Source organism: Saccopteryx bilineata, chromosome 5 (assembly GCF_036850765.1).
Source record: "Saccopteryx bilineata isolate mSacBil1 chromosome 5, mSacBil1_pri_phased_curated, whole genome shotgun sequence".
NCBI lineage: Eukaryota > Metazoa > Chordata > Mammalia > Chiroptera > Emballonuridae > Saccopteryx > Saccopteryx bilineata.
Window position 1 is genome coordinate 6,759,888 of NC_089494.1, and position 19,861 is coordinate 6,779,748.

The 19,861-nt window shown below is 57.4% G+C and overlaps 1 protein-coding gene across 1 annotated transcript in view; it reads right to left on the reverse strand.

Annotated features, from left to right (window-relative positions):
* The window catches only part of DIS3L2 (DIS3 like 3'-5' exoribonuclease 2), a 334,423-nt gene that overhangs the window by 6,856 nt on the left and 307,706 nt on the right, over positions 1 to 19,861 (reverse strand). Inside the window, exons 15-16 of the mRNA XM_066233727.1 lie at positions 1,062 to 1,245; positions 376 to 462 (exon numbers count right to left, since the gene is read on the reverse strand). Of these exons, the coding sequence (XP_066089824.1) occupies positions 376 to 462; positions 1,062 to 1,245 (271 nt within the window). The remainder of the gene's footprint in view (positions 1 to 375; positions 463 to 1,061; positions 1,246 to 19,861) is intronic.

The following is a 19,861-nucleotide window of genomic DNA, read 5'->3' on the forward strand; positions in this document are numbered from 1 at the left end:
CAGGCCACTTCAGGCAATAATCTCTCCTCTCCATGGCCCCCATCCAGCCATGAGCTGCTGACCACCCCCAATTTCCTTCCCCAACCTGATCTCATCTTTGGGGATTGGGCATTGAGCACCTTGTGTGTGCCCTGTGGGGGCTCCCTGCTTTCTGCCAGGAAACAGAACCCTGGAGGCCACACAGGGCCGGCAGCAGGCTCAAGCTGGACCCTTGAACAGGCCCACACCGCTGTCCCTGAGCAGGTTAAGCAGGCTAGACTGAGCGGGGCTGCCTGTCCCAGGTGTCACCCGGGGCTGTCCTCCCCAACCCTCCCCCAGATCCTCTGTGTGTGCTCCTGGGAGAAGCAGGGGGCCAGGGGGTGGGCCCCTCCTTACCTGCATGGGCCGGGAGCACATGTTGGTCAGCACCTCCTTCCGGGCCAGTGAGTATTTGTCATCTCCAAATATTTTAGTCAGACTTTTCTAAAAGCAAACCCATGTGATATATGTAGTCAGGGTCTGGGGAGAGGCTGAGCTGTGAGGCCCGGCTCTAGGGAGGAAGGGTCGGCTCAGACGGCCATGGCTGGGGTGCAGGGGGCCAGCAGGCCCCAGCACATGGCCCACACTGAGCCTGTCCCAGGGGCGGCAGCTCTGAGGTCAGTCCTCTCGCCTGGAGCTGGCTGGCCTGGACAGACTGATTTCCAGCTGTCTGACCTAAGGCACCTCTCCGCCTGCCCTGGGCTGGGGGCACAGGTGGAAATACTCTCCCCCCTGGGGGGTCAGAGCTAAGGCCATGGAGTCCTGAGCTCTGTGAGGCTTAGCTCCAGGCAGGGAACACTGGATACCACTTACCATAAAAGATAAGCTCTGGCTTCCAATGAGCCAGCCCCTCCTGGAAGCCCCTGGGCCCCAGCCTATCCCACCCCTTGCTGCAGGGCCCTTGCTCTCTGGTGGGAGAGTCCTGGCCGAAGGGGAACGGATCCTGGTGGGATGCAGCCTCCAGGCCCGCCTCCTCCTCCCCTGAGCAGGGCCTCTCCCTGCCCCCCCCCCAACTCCCCCAACTCCCAGTTCCCAGCACTCACATTGAGGGCCCCAGCGGAGCTGAAGTCCATGCACAGACCCATCTGGTCACAGAATTCCACCAGGTCCTTGAGCATCTTGGTTTGGGGTGGGGGGTGCCGACGCAGCAGTGCCCTCTCGGGGAAGGCGCGGTAGATTCTGTGCGCCACGGCCATGTTGGCTAGGAGCATGAACTCCTCCACGAGCCTGCAGGGGGAGGAGCCCGTCAGGTGCCGAGGCCCCTGCTTTCTGTGCTGAGCCCTCGGCAGGCGGCTCTCTCACACCCCAGTCTCAGCCTACAGATGCCCTCCCAGCACCCACGCGACTCAGTTCTTGAGTTGCTCTCTCTCAGCCCTGCCCACACCCCTCACTGCACCGGCCAGTCTGCACGGCTCCTCTCTGCAGCGCGAGCTTGTGTGCTGTCTCCACTACCACCGGCGACCCTGGAGAGCAGGCCTGGGGTCTCTCTGAGTCTCTGCTGGAGCCCTGGGGCTTGCCACCCTGCCTGACCCACAGACGGTGCTCAGAAAGGGTCTGCTGAGTGACCCGCTTCCCAGGACACAGGGCGCCCTCAGCTGTAAGAAAACAGTATGTCCAGATCCCTGTTCCCTGGAGTGCCACCCCCACCTCCGCAGGGGAGATGAGCTCTTCTGAGGATGAGCAGGAGAGCCCAGACTGCAAGAGTGAAGGCAAAGGTGCTGTTGGGCACTCAGACCCGACAGTCAACCTCTTAGGACCTTGCCAAGGTCCCAGGGGGACGTGGGCGCTGATGGGGATGGAGGAGGTGTGCCAGAAGGGAGGGTCGGGCCAAGCGGGAAGCCCGATCACAGAGACCTGAAGTCAGCACCCCCAGCCTGGAGTAGTCTGTGTGCTGCTCCCCAACTTGGGGCTCCCCTGGGCCTCACACATGCACAGGAGCTGAGGCCTCTGGGGAAGGGGCTTAGCACATCCTGGTGACACGGTGGCCAGGGTGTCCTGAGTAGGGAAAGTCTTGCCCAGAATAGGAAAGACTCTCAGCAGGCTGCCGGTCAACCCCCCTCCCCGGGGGCCTGCCTCCGTGGAAGCGCGGCTCTGTCTGCTACGCTGTCCCGACAGCAATCTGTCTCTCCCAGAGCCTCTCTGCAAGCCCCACGCTCCTCTGTGGGGACTGCTCGACCGGCCCACCATGGGGCAGGCACCAGCTTGCGTGCAGGACTGCAGGCCTGGGCCTCTGCTGGGCCCTGTCCCGTGCAGAAGGGCCTGTGTGGGGAATGAGGGGTTCTTTCATTCCCACCGGGATGCCACAACAGCCTTTAAAGTGGCCATCCTGCCTGCCTCTCCCCCGAATCTGTCCTTGAGCACATCACTTCCTACTGAAAGCCCTTGATTTCAAGCACGTGAACCCAGCCACGGGCCCTTTCCGGCCGTCCTTCTCAAATGTAGGACAGGAACAGCAGTAAGAGCACCTGCTTCCCCAGGTGACTGTGAAGACCGCCAGGGTTATACACAGCTTCCAGGCCAGCCCTGTCCTCAGCCTGAGACATGAGAGGCGCTGTCCTCTGTCCCTGGCTTCCGTGCCGATGGCCAGCCTGGGGTCTCTCTAGGGTGCCCTGTGATCGTCACCCCTGCCTTCCCTGGTGGCCCGGTGGCTCTGCAGTGACCTGTGTCACCGTTTAGCCTCATCTACTTCTTCATATTTGGTTTTCTCATTTAGATCTTGTCAACCCAAGAGGAGTCTCATCTAAATACTTCAGATGCATACATTCAGTTGTTTGTTCACTCAACAAACATGACTGCGTGCCAGGCAGTCTTAGACGTGTCTCTCGTGCAGGCGGAGAATCGTCGTGGGCAGGGGAGCCCATGTTCCCTGAAGCTGGGTCTCCAGCTCAGTGGTGGCTAGAGGGTGAGGACTCCGGGCTGAGTTTTCCAATCTGGCCAGCAGGGGGCAGCATGTCCCCAGGCTGAGCGAGGCAGCTTCCACCTGCCCCCACACCCTGCTTTCCCCATCTCCAAAGGCACCCAGTGCTCGGGCATCCTCCCCAGGCAGAGCCATGCTCCTGCTCCCAGGTCCTGCCGCACCTCTTGGGGTTTTAGGTAAAACAGGAGGGGAAGGATGGGGAGGTCCAGAGCCCCAGGCAGTGACAACAGACCCCAGTCAAGCTGCTTCTCCAGTGACCCCACTACTTGTACACCCCCAGTGACCGGGGTGGGGGTTCAGCACTACGAGTACCCTGAGCCTGCTGAGAGAAAGTCCAGTGTGCTGTCACTGACCCTGAGAGCACAGTCGGGCGGGGCCTTGGCCGCAGACGCTGACCTCGGACAGGCCCCTTGGCGCCTCCAGGGGCTCCAGTTCTCTCTGGGAGTCTCAGCCCCTCCCTGCCACCAGAGGGACAGGGTTAGGAGGGCAGCCTGTGGCATCTTCTCCAAATTAGTTCACTGATGTCAAGCATTCATCTCAGAAAAAGGTCAATGTCACCAAACTTGGAGGCAGTGCAACCATGAGCCCACACTCCCTAAGTGCTGCCACGGCTCATTAGTGTCCTAGGAGAGCTGCAGGGACCATGTCCCCACAGCCTGTCCTTACCACCCTTCTTATGCCAGCAGGTGGGGGTGGGGAGTGCAGAGAACCCGCCAGCGTGAGCAGGGGCACGCAGGTGCGGGGGACGCAGGCACGGGGGGGGGGGGACACGGGACGGACGGACGCAGGACGCAGGCGTAGGGGACGCAGGCGTGGGGCACGCAGGTGCGGCCAGCAGTGCCCGGGGCCCAACCCTGGGAAGGCTGGGAGAGGTGCAGCGCAGACGGACTGGGCCCATGTGGAGTGCGGAAACAGAACGGCCAAGGAAAAGCCGAGCAGCCAGCAACCAGGTTCCTGAGTTCAGGATTCCCTGTCAAACACTTGGCCAGGCACCACGGGAGGGAGAAACGGGCTGGCTGCGGTGAGTGTCACTGCTGTCATCTGGGGTCTGCGGAGGCCCCTCTCACCAGCATGGACAGGTTCCTCCCCAGGTCAGTTCCTGGGAAGGACCAGCAGGGGGCCCCAAATATCTTCCTTCTGCAGGACCTGGGACGTGGCAGGAGCAGCTTAGAACCCAGGAACTTCTGGGCAGGCAAGAGCCTCCGTTTATAAACTGCAGCTCTGCAGCCCAGGGCCGGGGTCTCTGGTTCCCTTTCAGGGCTTTCTCCTTCACCGAAGCCAGCTGTGGGGTTGAGGGCTGCACGCGGTCAGGGGCAGTGGACAGCACGGTTGCAGGGTGGTCAGAAGAGGAGCTCAGCAGCTGAGCCCATCAGCAAGCACCGCTCCCGACCTCCGTCCTCTGTTGTGGGGCAGTGCTCAGACAATGCCCCAAGCTGTTCTGGGTGGTCAGGAGGCACCCTGAGAGCAAACCAAACAGGGGTCTGGGAACCCCGGGGGGGTGGTGGAGCCCTGCCCACTTCCTTCCTGCCTCATCTGGACACCTGCCCTGATCAGAACCCCTCCCCCCACCAGACTCCCTCCCAGCATGGCTTAGGCATGAGATCACTCAGTCCTGCTGGGGGGCTGGGGGGAGAGCTGGAACTCAGCACCTGCCTGTCAACTGCTCAAAACAGGGGCTCAGGAATGGCCACCTGCCAGGGTCACCTTCCAGAACAGCAAGCCAAGCCCTCGGAGACGTGGCCCCGGCCCCAGGCCTGGCATCTGCTGAGCATCTGGAGCCAGTATCACTAGGGGTCCACCACTCCCAGGGTCTGGCCAGCTGGGGGCGGGGCCGCGCACTCATTTGCAGCATCCCACCTGTGTTCTGGGCCTCCCGGTGCTGCAGGGTGAGCAGAAGGCAGGTGAGGCCACAAGCAGCCTGCTCACAAGTACACACACTCCTCCCAAAGGGGCAAAGACCACTCTGCTCTAGTAGTACCGTGTTTCCCGAACGGTGCTACTGTCACTTAAAGAATAAAGTACAAAAATACATGAAGTGCTGGAGGTTGTGCTGTGTGACATTTTACTATGGGATATGCCTTCGCCTTTTAGATGCTGGCAAGCATGCATCACAGCTTTACAAGGAGGAGCACCGGGGCAGCGTTCACTGCTCACAGGGGACCGAGCCTGTGAGTGTCGCATCTCTCAGGGCGGTATTCGGGGAAGGCCACTCCGCCTGGCAGGGGCCCGATGGGCTAAATGAGAAATGGGCTGAAACACTGTCCTTTCCGAGGAGGGCTGCCCATCCTTGACCTCCAAGGAACTGGACTGAGTGCCCCTCGAGCCCCTGGAGGTGGTGGCTCTGTCTGTGACTGTGGCTCTGGCTGGGGGGTGGACGTGTCCTGTGGTGTCACCTCTCCTGCCCCTGCTTGCTTCCCTGCCCAGGCCAGGCCACCTGGAGACATGAGGCTCGTGGTGACGAACTCAGCAGCTTGCCCTGGGTCCCTGCTCTGCCGCTCACCAGTTATGTGATTTCAAACAAATTTCTTAACCTCTCTTAGTCTCAATTTATTTACCTGAAAAGTGGGGGTGTAATATATAAAAACCTGCCTTCATAACATATTACATTATATTTAGGCGTACTGTGGATGTGACCCACCTGCGTGGCCCCAGCCCCAGGATTTGGGCTGAACATAGACAGAGGCTTCTGTGGCCTCCCACCGCAATGCCACCTGCTGGGTCCAGGACTCTTGTCTCTACCAACTGGCCTCCTGACTTCTGGTTAAGCCTTGCTTCCTTCTTCACAGCCAAAGGGGGGTATTCTTTCTCGAGGGCAAATCTGGTCACTTTCTCTCCTGAAGCCTGTCAGCGGCTCCCACTGCCCTCGAGACAGTCCCTCGCCTGGTAAGGTGAGGTCACCAATCTCTCTGTCCTGTGCCCATGTCACCTCTCCCTTCTCCCTGCTCCCACCCCTCAACTCTAACCACACCCTGCTCTTGTGGCTTTCCTGCCTCTGTCCCTTTGCACGGCAGTCCCCTCAGCCTGGAGTCCTGGACCACTCACTGTTTTCCTGGTGTCCCCTCCTCAGGGGAGGCAGCGCGAGGGGCCCACCCTCCGTGCGCCCCGGGTGTCCCATGTGTATCCCGTCTCGGCACTTAGCCCGCACTCCGTGACTACCTCTCTGACTGGGGCTATCTCTCCCCTCACCGCCCGATGCCGCCTGCCCTGGTCCCTGTGCAAGGCCTGGCCCAGCGTGGACACTCAATGAACCTGTGCAGAAGGAAGAATTCACAGGACAGGGCACGGTCAGGAGGCGGGGGGCATGGTCCCTGCCACGGTGCCCTTCTCTGCTCGGGCACACAGTCCTCACGTGTGCGCTCCTGACTCCTTACACCTGCTGCCGAGGTTGTCACCACTTTAAAGTTTTGCCTAGAAAAGAGCTCAGCTGAGATCATCCCCAAACACGGTGGCGAGAGAAGCAACAGCAGTCCCTGTGTCCCCCACCCCCAGCCTGCACTTCTGGCTGGCACACTGCTCTCCAGACAAGCCAGAGCACTGCAGCCCCAACTAGAGCCTTACGTTTGTTGTTTATACACTTACTCCCCCTCCACCCTTTCTGACACAGCCAGTAGCACCCGGGACAGATGACACCCCAAGCCCACGCCAGGTGCAGCCATTACACCCGCTGCAGCCCCGGGAGGCGCTCGTCAGCCCTTCCTCTGTGTGGGTACAAAAGGAAGGTGACTGCCCCAGCTCCCAGTGCTCCTGGAGCATCAGCTGGGGTCATGCACGGGGCTGTGTGACCTGAGTCCCGGCTGCCACCAGAGCGCCGGAGCCTGCCCGCCAGGAGCCCAGCCTGGTGAGGAGACTAAGTCCCGAAATGCAAGATCAATTACAGGAGACGGCAAGGAAGAGGGAGACACTTTACACAGAGAGACAAAACAGAAAAGGTGTGATGTCACAGGACGAAAACGCAGGCGTGTTTGGAAAGTAAGCGACCGCGGGAGAGGAGGGCTGTGCAGTGTGTGTGTGGGGGGGTAGGACTCCATCTGGGGGGGGGGTAGGACTCCATCTGGGGGGGTGGTGGCACAGGGGAGGTGGCAGAGGGAGAGGCGCGAGGAAGAACCCGGTGATGGTGGGACACAGGGAGGGGGCCGGGTGCGTTAGGCTGGACACTGAAGAGCCTGAGGGCCGGCAGAGGAAGGGCAGGTCGTGCCCAGGTCCGGAGACACACATACAGGCTGAGGCTCTCAGGGTGGACGAGACTGTCACCCTGTCACCAGGCACAGAGGGTAAGACAGGAGGGGCTCAGAGGCTGACGAGGTCACCAAGAAGCAAAACGGCAAGAGAGGAGGGCTTCGGGTTGAGCCGGGCAGGCTGTCCACGGTGCCGACACCGTGGCGAAGGGTGGAGGGCCCGGAGAGGCCGCTGGGTTCGGCAAGTTGGGCTCCCAGTGTGGGGGGGGCTGGGGAAGGGGATTCAGAAAACCCAGGGTTAAAGTGCAGGAGGCCCTCAAGGGCAGACAACTCTCACTACATTTATTGGTGAAAGAAACAAAAGTTCAAGTTTTTTTCTCTGTCATGTTTTCTAATTGCTGTTCTAAGTGTGCAGAAGACTCGCGTGTGCTTCCAGGACAACGGAGCTGATGTGAGAAAGAGCCTGAGGCTGACTGTGTGACCAGCCAGCAACCCAGGGGCCATCTGAGGAAGGCACCATCTGGGGAAGGCGCCTGGGGCCCCTCCCCGCTGGGAGCTCCCAGGCCGGGAGGCTGGGCCATGGCGTTCGGTGGCACAGAGGACCCTAGTCAGAGCTGCTCTCTGCTGAGGGAGGGCCCGAGGCCTGCCGTGCCAGCGGCCCAGAGAGGAAGGGCCTTGTCCAGGGCCACGGCCAGTCTGGGGAAGAGTGGGCGAGGCTCACACTCCCCGGGCTGTCGTCAGAGCTGTCCTGAGGGCTCGGGGGGACAAGTGGTGACCGGCAGCGCCAGACCACCGGAGGCCGCCATGCTGAGGAGCAGTGGCGCAAAGACGCTGTCCTGAGACTGGCCTTTCAAGTCCACCGGGCAGAGGAGGGAAGAGGAAGGCCCACACTCACCAGGTCAACAAAGAGAGGTCACCTCAAAGAGGCCTAGGGACAGGGCAGCCTCCCTGGGCAGAGCCGGGGCTGAGGGCATTGGTCCTGTACTGTGGCACTGGCAGGCAGGGTCCAGATGGAGGCCAGCACCGGGCAGACCACAGCAGAGCAGGCTGCTGTTCCCTCCCTCAGAACTCGGCCCATCTCGGCAGCAGAGGGAGGCCGGCATCTGTGGGCCGCAGGGCTCTCCCAGCCCAGGGTGGTGCTGGCAGGCCGGCAGGCAGGCCAAGCTCGCCGGCCCGCCAGCTCAGCGCCCTCCGCTCGGGCTCCGTGCTCCTCAGTCCTTGCCCTCTCAACCCTGCCTGGCAAGAGAGGCCGGGCCTGCGAGGACATTCTGTGTCCAGATCCACTTTACCAGCTGAACCCGATGAGAAGCTTGCCCACCCCTTCCATGCCCAGAACACCCCCAGTGGCTTTGGAAACCACTGGGGAGCAGGCATCCAGGGCAGCGGCGTGGCTGTTGCCCAAACCTGAAAGTGCATCAGTTTTCAAAGACCAAAAAGCAAGTAGGAGACTAGAGGAGCCTCTTCTGCCCTCGGCCACCAGGGCACTTGGCACAGCTCCGTGGGAGTCCTATGTAAATGAAACGAGGCCACTCGCAGAGATTGTTTGATTAGACCTCGTGAAAACTGCTACCTTGGAAGTTTGATAAGAATTGCTCTTGGCCAGCCTCAGACTCACTTCTCCCGGAGAGCAGATTTCCCTGCCTTGGGCACGTCCGCACTGCGCGGGTCCATTAAGGCAGCTGGGCCTCTCACAGGAGCTTTGTGCCAGAGCACGACCCCTTCTCCGCGACTGAGCTGCCCGCAGGGGTGGAGGCGGTGGCCACCCCCACAGGGACCTGCCGCTCCCCTGCATTCGCAAGTGGCATGCAGTGTGGTGGGAAATGGAAGGACCCCGGGCCCTGGGGAACCTTGGGGCAGCGGTCGGCCTGGGGGCACTCGTGTGAGGGCTGCCAGGCTGGGGCACCAGGGATCTCTGCTGCAGCTCTCTCAGCCCAGGCCAGGGTGGAGCTGGTGGCCTGGGAGCTGGAAAGCGGAGGCCTGGAGAGAGGGAGTGCAGGCGGAGCAGGCCATGGTGGGTGGGGGCCCACTGGAGGAAGTTTGGCAGACTGACTGATGGGCGCCCACCCACAGCCGGTTGGGCACCCCGCTTCAAGCATCCGAGTGGAGGGTGCTGCAGCCCCAGGGCCGCCCACACGTCAGAACTCGGGCCTCTTGCTGACCCCTCTCCTCCCGGGCTCCCTGCAACCTGCTGAGCGTTTTGGACATTGCCATGAAACCACAGGGAAATGAATGGGGCCTAGTTCACAGGCATGGAAAACCCCAGAGGAGAGGGCCTCCGGAGCCAGACATAACAGGCCCTGCGGGTGAGGCCGGAGCCAGGTTTCCTCCTCTGCGAGGCTGAACCCACTCCAGGCCTTTCTATAGGTTCGGCAGGCGGGGCCAGCTGCAGAGCAGGGTTCAGCTGCTTGTTTTTCTAGCTCAGAAGGAAGTCTCCAGGGGCTAGGCCCCCGGAGCACGGGCCTGCAGCCCCGCCAGAGGGAGGCCCAGTGGCTGCGGTAGGCAGGGGGCGGGGCTTGCTGGGAGCCGGGCTGACAGGCAGAAAGCCCTTTGTCAGCGTAAAGAGAAGCCTCGCTCCCTTCCCAAGGTTCAGGGCTCTGCTCAGGGAGGCACGGGGCAGGCCCGAACGCAGCGGCGCTGGGCTCGCGCATGGCAGAGAACTCCTGCTAAGCAGAACCAGGTGGCCGTTTCTGCTGTGCAGCCTTGCGGAGCTGGGCAATCAGGGCTGCCTGGCTCCGCCGCGGTGTTGACACACATGCCTTTCTCCACTTCTAGCTGCTGTCCAACTGGAATTGGAACCGCTGACCAGAGGAGGTGTGGCCAAGACGCACGGAGGCCCAGCTATCTCGGGAAGCCCCCGCAGGGCCCCCGACAGCTTCGCTGTCCCGCTTGGACTCCCAGGTCAGGGGTCTCTTTCATGCCCCAGCCCAACAATGGGGGCTGGCCCTGGAGCCATGGACACGCCCCGGGGGGCCAGCTACGTTGTCACCACTGACACTGGGAGGGATCAATTCTGATTTTAAAGTCAGTCAGGCTTTGGGCATGAAGATCTTTGAAAGAAACGGGTATACCGGACACATAGGTGTTTGTTCTCTCTCCACAGAGGACGGACACACAGGTGTTTGTTCTCTCTCTGCACAGAGGACAGCCAGATAAGGGAGGGCGATAAGGAGGACCAGACACACATTCCTGGGAACTCAGGCTGCTTGGTTTCTGCAAGTTAAAGCACGCTCTGCTCACCCTCCGGAAGACATTCCCGGCCACAGGGCCACTGGGTGCAGCTCCTGCCGAGTGCCGAGCGGGCCACCGCCCCAGCTGCACACTCACTGAGGGCTGAGAGGGAAGGGCAGCTGCTGGGCCCCTCACCCCAGCCTCCCAGAAGCCTTGCTCGGGGAAGGGCATGCTCGCAGCCCTCATCTGCACAGAGGGAAACTGAGTGTCCGGGAGGCCAAGTACGGCGAGCACGCAGGGCACGCAAACAATGTGGCGGTGCTGTGACCTGAGACTGGCCTTCCGGAGCAGAGCCCGCTCACCGCCACCAAGCTGCAGGTGGGGAGGGACAGCTAGGGGGGCTGCGGCCCAGAGCTACCTGCTACCAGGGGGAAAGGGTAGTGTATCCAGGAGAAAAGGATCTTCTGGACCAGGATAAACAGGAATCTGAAGTCTTTAGCTTATCAGTGGCTCCTCAGCCACGAGGGAATCTGGTTCTGCGTCTTCCCCAACCCCAGCGACTGAGACCTGCAGAAGCTGGGGCCAGCGGAGCGGGCCGGCCAGGGAGCCAAGCCTGCGGAGGCCCTCAGTCCCTTGGGCCCTGAGGACTCCTGCCGGCCGGCTTCTGGCTTCGGCCCAGCTCCCCTACCAAGTCATGAGGAAACGGGCACCTCCGCTCCTTGGGGCTATCTTTGGGCCTCCTGTTGGCGGACGGGCACTCAGAGGCTCGAGGACTCCCCTGGGCTGCCACGCCCTAGCCCACCTTCTCCACGCAGTCACGTTGAGAGTCCAAGGCTCTGTGCAGGTGCAGAAATCACCACCGGGCAGCCTGTTTTCCTGTCTGGGAAGTGGCCTTGCCACCTCGGAATGTCAGGGCCAGGTCACGTGTAGGGGCTGATGAAATGTTTGGGGGACGGACAGGTATTTCAGAGACGGGTTTGCTGGGTGCTCCACCGAGAACGCTGAGGGGAAACGAGGCCTGTCTCGGGGAGAGGGAGCGGAGCACCGGCAGAAGGGCCCGGGAGCAGCGGTTCGGTTCCGGCGCCTGCCCTTCAGCGGACCCTGCTGGACGGTGCCCTGTGAGCTCGGCAGACAGGGCTGGGACGGCCTCGGCAGCCTCGTGGGACTCCTGCCCCTGCTCTCACGAGACTCCTCGCCGTGGCTCACTATCGCTTAGCTCCAACACAGGGGGCGTGGGCTGCGGCTTCTTCGTCCATCACCTGATCAACGAGTCCTCTTGTCTGAGGGGGCAGCCCGCCTCACTGTAAATATGAAACCTAGTTGATTGTTAAAAACTCTCTCTTCCTGCTGGGCTGTTGCCACTGAACTGACACTTGTCTCTCACCACTGAGGGCCGTGTGTTAGGTCTGGCACGGCTCTTCCTTAGTTACACGACTTCTAAAACACTCACCCACACTTTGATGCACTGAGTTCAGAGTGGTTTAAATGGACCTGTTTCCATCCAGAGCCTTGGGCTCCCCAATGTTGTCAAGTCCCTGCCCAGACACACGCACAGCCAACGTCCAGGGCGCCGAGGCACCCGCTCTTAGCACACAGGAAGAGGGACCTGAGACCGGGACCAGACACGGCCAGGTCAGGCCCTCGACGCTCCAGGCACGCGGAGCCAGTGGCACGTCAGGCTGCAAGGCCAGCCAATGTCCATGCCTGACCGGACCGCATGAGTCCACTTCCCTGAACAGCCACCCAGGATGCAGAGGGGGGCCCTGTTTGTCCACAACTTAGAGATGCTCTAAGAAGGGGCCCCTGGACACTGACCAGCTTCCTGTTCAGCAGTGGCCTCCTTCCCGGGCAGCTCCTACCGGGCAAGGCAGCCATTCACGTCAGGGAGGACCAGTGGTTCCGCCCAGGCCTCCCTCATGTGACCCTGCTCTTCCAGAAGCGCCCAGGTCTCTCTGGCCTCAGCCTGGCCGCCTGCACCTGGGCAGAGGCCCCGCCCAGTGCCCCGCAGGGCCCTGAGCTCCCCTGGCCACAGCTGTCCGCCCACAATCGGGCCTCTCGTCTCTCCCACGCGGCCACTGCCGGGGAGTGAGTGTGCCCCCTGGTGAATGGTGTCTGTGCCAGTCCACTCACACCAGCCAGTCTGTGAAACTCAAGCCTAGTTCCTCCCATGCCCTGTTTGGGTGTTGGCGGAATTACTGCCAAATGGGCATTTGCAACAACGGAAAGACCTGGCTGCTGGTTTCGCCAAGGCATCCTTACAGGCAGCGTGCAGCTCGGCGTGTCCACGGCCAGCCTCGGAGACCAGGGGCCGCTCGCCTCGCTCTGCGGCTGTCTGCCGGGGATGGCGCCGCAGCCGTGCCAGCGGCCGCGACATTCACCCTGCCGAGGACCGAGGCCAGCTGTGCCTGCTGCCCAGGTGCCAGGACTTCCAAGAAGGGGGCGGCGAGCGAGCAGGAGCGCCCACCCCCGCCCTCTTCACGCGCTGAGGAGGCTCTAAGTTTGGTGGCGGGAAATGCATGGCAATTCTGAATCAGAGTTTCCTGAGGGCTCCTGGGGTGGCCCGGCTCCAGCCCAGCCTTACTGGGGCTCTGGCCCCAGGTCTCGGGGAGGCCAGGCCTGGAGGGGAAGGGCGAGCCGGGACAGGTGGCTTCGCCTGCTAGCAGACACAGCGCCCTGCATTCATGTTTAGCACCCCCGCCCCCGTTCTTCTGGGAGCCCCAGGGGAGATGAACTGCGCAGACTCTTATCTCAGGTCCTGGCATGTTGTTAAGTACGCCGTAAATATCCCCTGTGATGATGATGATGAAAACCTCAAGGTGACAAGAGTGTGATATTATTAAAAGCAGAAAAATGTTAGGACGCAGAACACGAGCCTGCTGCCCCCACTCACACCAGCGAGTCTGTAAAACTCAAGGGGACCGGTCGGCATTTGCTGGGCACCCACCGTGTCCCAGGTGCTGTGTCGGGGCTGGGACAGAGATACTGCCCTCGCCCGTGGGCACAGGGCATCAGAAGGTGGACCTGTACTTGCCACACCCCCGTCAGAATTTTCTTAGAGCCATAAACTGGCTCTCTCCTGGGCCTTTATTTCCCGAGCCCCCAGAAAGTGTGCTCCACACTCCAGGCCATGGAGCCCTCGGGTGACCTGAGCAAAGAGGTGTCACACGCTCCCCCACTCTCTACCTACAGAAACTCTCTACCAGGAAGCTAAAGGCAGGGGCCCGGCTCACCGGCACAGAGGACGGCACTGGTGGTTCTGAGGGGACAGGGACAGCGGAAGAGTCCCATCTGATGACGCTATCAGTTGGAAAAAGTCTATGGTGAAGAATCCTTTAGCTTCAAGAACAGAACACTGAAAAATTTGATGGTTTCTTAGAATATTTACGACACAGAAGATGGTAACCAGCCAACCCGTCTGTGATTTGGCTGAAGACTAATGAGAGAAATAGATTTAGATGAAACTGGAAGGCTGTCAAAACTAAGGAGGAACTTCCTAGCGTGACAAGGACACTACACAATTCAGTCCAAAGTCGATTTAAAAAGCACCACGTCATCTCGCTTGTCTGGAACTCAACCACACAATCTGGAATATTTAAACGGGGCAGAACCAGGGAAACAGCAACAAAGACAGAGCAGCCAGCACAGGGTGGGAGTCGGGCGTCACATGTGACTCAAGGGCAGTCCCTCAGAGCCCCTTCTCTTCTTGAACAATTCTAACCCTCCACTTGGCTTCTTAACTGATCTCACGTCCCCACGGGCCTTCACGCTCACACCAGGCTGGAGAGGGTGCTGTGGGCTCCTTCTGCACAGTGGTGAAGTGACAAGTGACTGTGAAGGTGGACACCAAGACAAACGGGGCAGAGAAAGTCTTGTGGAGACGCCTCCCTGGCACCGCGGGGCATTCGGCGTAGAGAGAGGCAGAGGGCACCGAGCGGCACAGCGGACCACAGGCACACACTCACCACCACACCCTAAACACTGCGAATGACCCTAAATTCTTTCAAAGGCTATGCTATGTCCATTTGACGTTATCAAAACAAATAGTAGGTGCGTAAATCGCAAGTTTTGGTACTTGAAATAATAAATCCATTTCCAGGCGAAAATATGGTTCTATATAATAATTCTTCCCCTAAGGTTCCACAAGGCTCAAACGTAAAGGAATTCGCCTCACAACCATGGCTGGCCTGCCACCTGTGAGACACTGAGGAGACACCCCGAAGGCGCCCGAGGACGTCGCAAGCCGCAGAAAAGCCTGCAGTCCAAGAGGGAGAGGCGGAGGGTGAGTTGGTGGCCCGCCTCTGCAGCCTTCTGAGTCTCCCCATGGTCCTTCAGTTCCAGGGTGATGACAGCAGGGACCTCGGTCCCAGGAAACGAGTCATGTCCTCTGCTATCCCAGTCCACTCCGTGCTTGGCCGTCCCGGACCTGGAGGACAGAGACCATGTCTCCCTCATCTTCAACCTGGAGCCTGGCCCAGCAGTGCCCAGCACGTCCTTGGGCAGATGTGGGGTCGGCGGAGCCATACGTGTTCTGCAGCCCGGGGAGGCCCTGCGGTGCTGTGTGCTCAGAGCAGCTGCGGAAGCCCACTGCTTCCTTTCACCGGGCTCAGTGGCCGCTCAGCGGCCATCAGCAGGCACTAGCTGAGTCACTCTGAGAACTCTCTGCTCACCTGGGTGCTGACCTTTGCAGAAGCCTGCTGGGAAGAGAGTGACCATGTTCCATTTTTTCTTCAATAAGCAAAGCAGCCTTGAGGGGATTTAAATCAACGGATGGCCTTTGTCATCAGGCAGAGCAATTCCTTCAGGCTCTGGAGGCGTCCTGCCCAACCACCAAGAAAAAGCCACAAGGCCCCAGGGAGCTGGGGAGTGGCAGCGAAGACAGATCCGAAACACTCCCCTGCCGACAGCACAGCCAGAAGCTCAGAGAGCCAAGCACGTTCTGGTCCCCTGCCAGGCAGCTGCACGAGGTGACAGCCGCAGGTACCTTTCTTTGGGCTCGGGGCCAGCACGTAATTCTGCGGCCTGTTTCCTGTACAGGCTAACCTCCCTGAGTCTCTCCAGTCTCTGCAGCCTGGGCGAGGGCTCTGGGCTTCCAGGGACCCAAAAGACAGTGTCTGCACAGAGGGACTTGCTGCTCTAAGTATCTGGACATGCCCTGGAGCATGTATCTGGCGCAACAGACCTGCACAGAGGGGGCTGGAGGCCCGTGTCCACCTGCCGGGAACTGAGTGAGTCTGTTCATCAAGCAGGGAGCAGCCTGAATACCACCAGCCTCTTCTAGAACTCCTTGAAGTCTTGGAAAGTGGCAGGCCTCCTTGAGTTTAAAAAGTACCCCGCTGAGCCATCAGCTCATCAAGTTAGCCTCAGGGGCCAAAAGCAGTCTTCCCCCCCACCCTGGATACAAATCTGTGGATGGACAGATACCCAGAGAGGCAAGAAAAGAGACACGAGCCACGCCACGAAATTCTGACAAAGGTATAGATGTGGCAGGTAGATGGACAGAGAAAACAAATTCGCTAGTTCTGCCCATCTTCTCTTTGGGGTCAAAGCATGTCACCACGTGCTAAAAAGCATCTGGAAAAAAACCACCAAAGGGCTCTAAGAGGTAGGACTGCAGCAGCCCCGGGAGGCTTCCTAGAATGGAAAGAACTGCAGTCATTGCAAAAAGATGAGAAGAGGAAAAAAAAAAAAAAAAAGGCAGAGTTGTACAAAAGAAATTTAACCCAAGAAGGAAAAACAGTTGTTTACTTAATGTAACCCTGTGTTAAATCAACCAAGAAAACATTTACTCTCTTTAATAAGGTCTTTGAGAATTTCCAAGTGCTTAGTTTCGAGACCTCCTGGTGTCCTAGAATTTTCTGTCCCTCAGGGAAATCTCTTGGGTCATCCTTGGGTAGTTATTTGGGCTGCAAGAGGAGGGTGTGAGAATAACAAGGACACCCTCACTTTGCCAGCCCACGGCTGGTCTGGGTTCGGGTCCCCACCCTCCCTCTGCTCTTCCTTCTTCTCTCCAGATCTCCGCAGGGACAGTGTCTGTGCATCGACACAGGACCCACATCCTCACACTGTGACCGCCGAGATGATGAAGAGTTAAAGACACACAGTTCTGAGCCATGGCCCACGCCACCGGACTGGGGTGGGGAGGGGGCAACGTTCTCAGTCACCAGCCCCCCACCCCTTCCGGTGTCAGACAAGCACACACGTGGCAGCAGAGGCTACGGGAGGCCCTGTGCCCGGCCTGCTGAGGGGCTCAGCCGGGTGGCTGAGGAGGGCTGCAGGGAGGCGGGGGCTCCTTTTCTGTGAGAGACACGCAGCTCAAGTTTGCTTCTACGGCAACGCAAATCAGATAAAGGTGGGATGAGACAGATAACAGTGATACAAAGAGTTGGAGGAGGAGAACAGAAAAGATGTTAACTATACCTATGAAGCAGTTTAACAACTTTTCTCTTGCAGATCTAAGACAAAAAAGATAATTTTGTGACTTTCGGGGATTATACATTCAATCGTTTCCCAGGAAACTGGGGAGTAGTAAGAACATCCTGAACTTTGGGTCCAATGCATTTTTAAGTTTCTGCTCAGCTGTGCCAGCCACGAGATCCTTCTGTAGAACAGACACAGCAGACTCTTCTTCACAAGGTTAAAACAAGGAGCCACAGCCTTGTGACAAACATCAGCTTCTTTCCTCTAAAAAACAAAAACAAAAACAAAAAAACTGGTTCTACTCATCTAGCTCCCAGGCTATGAAACACCATCGCCACATTTCAGACTTACAAGTATTTCCGAACTGAAAGCTCACCTAGGGGACAAGTTAAAATTAAGTGCATAATAGAGAAAATTCCAGTGCAAAATCTCATAATCAAAAAATAAGTTTGTGGTAAAAATCCTTCTCGCCGAACAACACATGGATACCTACTGTCATCACTTACACTAAATGCTGCACAGTGCAATAGGCAAGAAAAAGAAATACATGCTGTGAGATTTGGGGGGAAAAAAGTAAAACTATCATTATTTGCAAATGACCTGACTGGGTAAATAGAAAATCAAAAAGAATCTACAAAGAAATTATTTGAATTTAATAAATAAATTTAGCAAGGTCACTGGATACAGGGTAAAAAAAAAGGCTGTATTTCCATATATCAGCAATAAAGAGAAAAGGAAATTTATAAATACCATTATAAAATAGTATCACAAATATCAAATACCTAGAAGTAATCAAAGGAAAGGTGAGCAGGACTTCTATATAGAAAATTATAAGACATTATTGAGAAATATTAAAGAGGACCCAAATAAAGACCAAGAGAGATGATGTCTGTGGAGTAGAAGACTCAGTATTATTAAAATCTCAATTTCCCCCAGTTGATGTATAGATTTAAAGCTATCTCAGTACAAATCCTAGAAGGTTTGTGTGCATGTGTGTGGCAAGTAACAATCTGATTCTAAAATTTACATGAAAATTAAAAGGGCTGAGAATAGCGTAGATACCCTTTACAGAAAAGGAGCGAGGTGGGGGGTGCAGCTCTACTGGACATCAAGGCTTTTAACAAAGGTACGAAGGTCAGGGCCGTGTGCTGCTGGCCCAAGAACAGACCTACAGATCAGTGACACAAAATGCAGCACCGAGACAGATCCATGCACATGGGGGAGCTTCACTTTTGATAAAGGTGGCACCGTGGGCCAGCGGGAAAGCCTTTTCAGCAAATGATGCTGGGTCCATTAGGTATCCATGTGGAAACAAATGAAACTTTCTATATACCGTGTTCAAAGACCAATTCTGAGTAAATCATAGGTATAAAACAGAGCTTCTAGAAGATAATGTAGGAAAATTTGATGGGTAATTATTTTTTTCCCATTGATTAGAGAAGAAGGGAGGGAGGGAGGGAGAGAGAGGGAGAGAGAGAGAGAGAAGCATCAACTTGTTGTCCCACTTAGTTGTGCAGCAATTGATTGCTTCTCATATGTGCCCTGACCGGAGCTTGAATTGGCAAGTTGAGGGTGGAGCCCATGCCCCCAGGATCAAGCCGGCAATCCCAGCATCGAGCCAGTGACCTCGATGCCCCCAAGAGGATGCTCTCTCTACTGCGCCACCGGCCAGGGCTGGTAATTTTTTTTTTAATCTTTTAAAAAATTTTAATTTATTGATTTTAGAGAGAGACAGAGGCATTCATTTGTTGTTCCACTTAGTTGTGCATTCACTGGTTGCTTCCCTGTGTGCCCCAGCCAGGTGGTCAAACCCATAACCTTGGTGTTTCGGGATGATGCTCTAACTGGCTGAGCTGACTGGCTAGGGCTTGATAGGTAATTGTACGTGTCAACTAGACTGGCCACGGAGTGCCCAGATTAAACATTATTTCTGAGTGCCTGTGAAGCAGCTTTGGGTGTGTCTACGAGCATATGAACCAGTGGATTCAGTAAAGAAGACCGTCCCCCCACCCACAGTTGGTGGGCATCGCCTGATCTGTTGGAAGCCTGAACGGAACAGAGGCAGAGGAAGGAGGAATTCGTCCCCTTCTTCCCATCTCACTTCTGGAGCCGGGCGTCGCACCTCATCTCCTGCCCCCACACTGAGGTCTACGCCAGGCTGACCCTGGTGCTCGGGCCTTCGGACCCGGACTGGAGCTACCAAGCCAGCTCTCCTGGGTCTCCAGCCCGCAGACAGCAGATCATGGGGCTTCTCCACCCTCCATCTCCATAACCGCATGAGCTGAGTCCTGAAACGAAATCTCCTTTTATATACATAAATGTATGCATCCCACTGTTTCTGTTTCTCCGCAGAGCCCTCTTACACACGTCTTCAGGATTTCGATACAGATGGGATATAAAAAGAACGAACCATCTGATACATCTGGCACACTGAACAACACTGAAATGGAGAACTTCTGTTCACCAAAATACCACCAGAGTAAAAAAGCAAGCTACTGCGTAGGAGATGTTTGTGACATGTGTAACCAACAAAGGACTCATATATCCAGAACAGAGAGAAATATAAATCAACAAGAAGAAACAGAAAACCCAGTAGAAAGGCACAAAATTTGAAAAGGCACTCTGCCAAGTGGCCAACAACCATACAACGCCTTCTAAGTCGCAGGTGAAAGTGCTCAACTGCTACGACCACTGGGGGAAATTGTTTGAAAGTATTTGTCAAAGGGGCATTTTCTCTATGACTCTTAGTTACAGACTCAAAAGATTTACATGCACACATGTGCCCAAAGACACAGACAAGCAGATTTATAACAAACCCAGACTGGAAGCCACCCCAGTGCTGACCGAATCAATGCAGACTGGGCAGACGGTAATGAACTCGGACAAGGAAAGCCTTGTAGCAATACAAGAGAATGGGCCATCGCTGGATGGAGCAACAAAGATGAATCCTCAAACATAATGCTGGAAGAGAAAAGTCAGACGCAAAAGAGGTTACACTGAACGACTCCATTCACAAAAAGCTCAAGGCCAGGCAAAACTAATTTGTAGTGTTTGAAGTGAAGACGACGGACTCCTTTGGGATGAGAGTGAGGACATGAGGACATGAGGGAAGGCCCTGGGGTGCTGAGACGTTCTATCTCTTGATCTGGGTGATAGTTACGTGGAT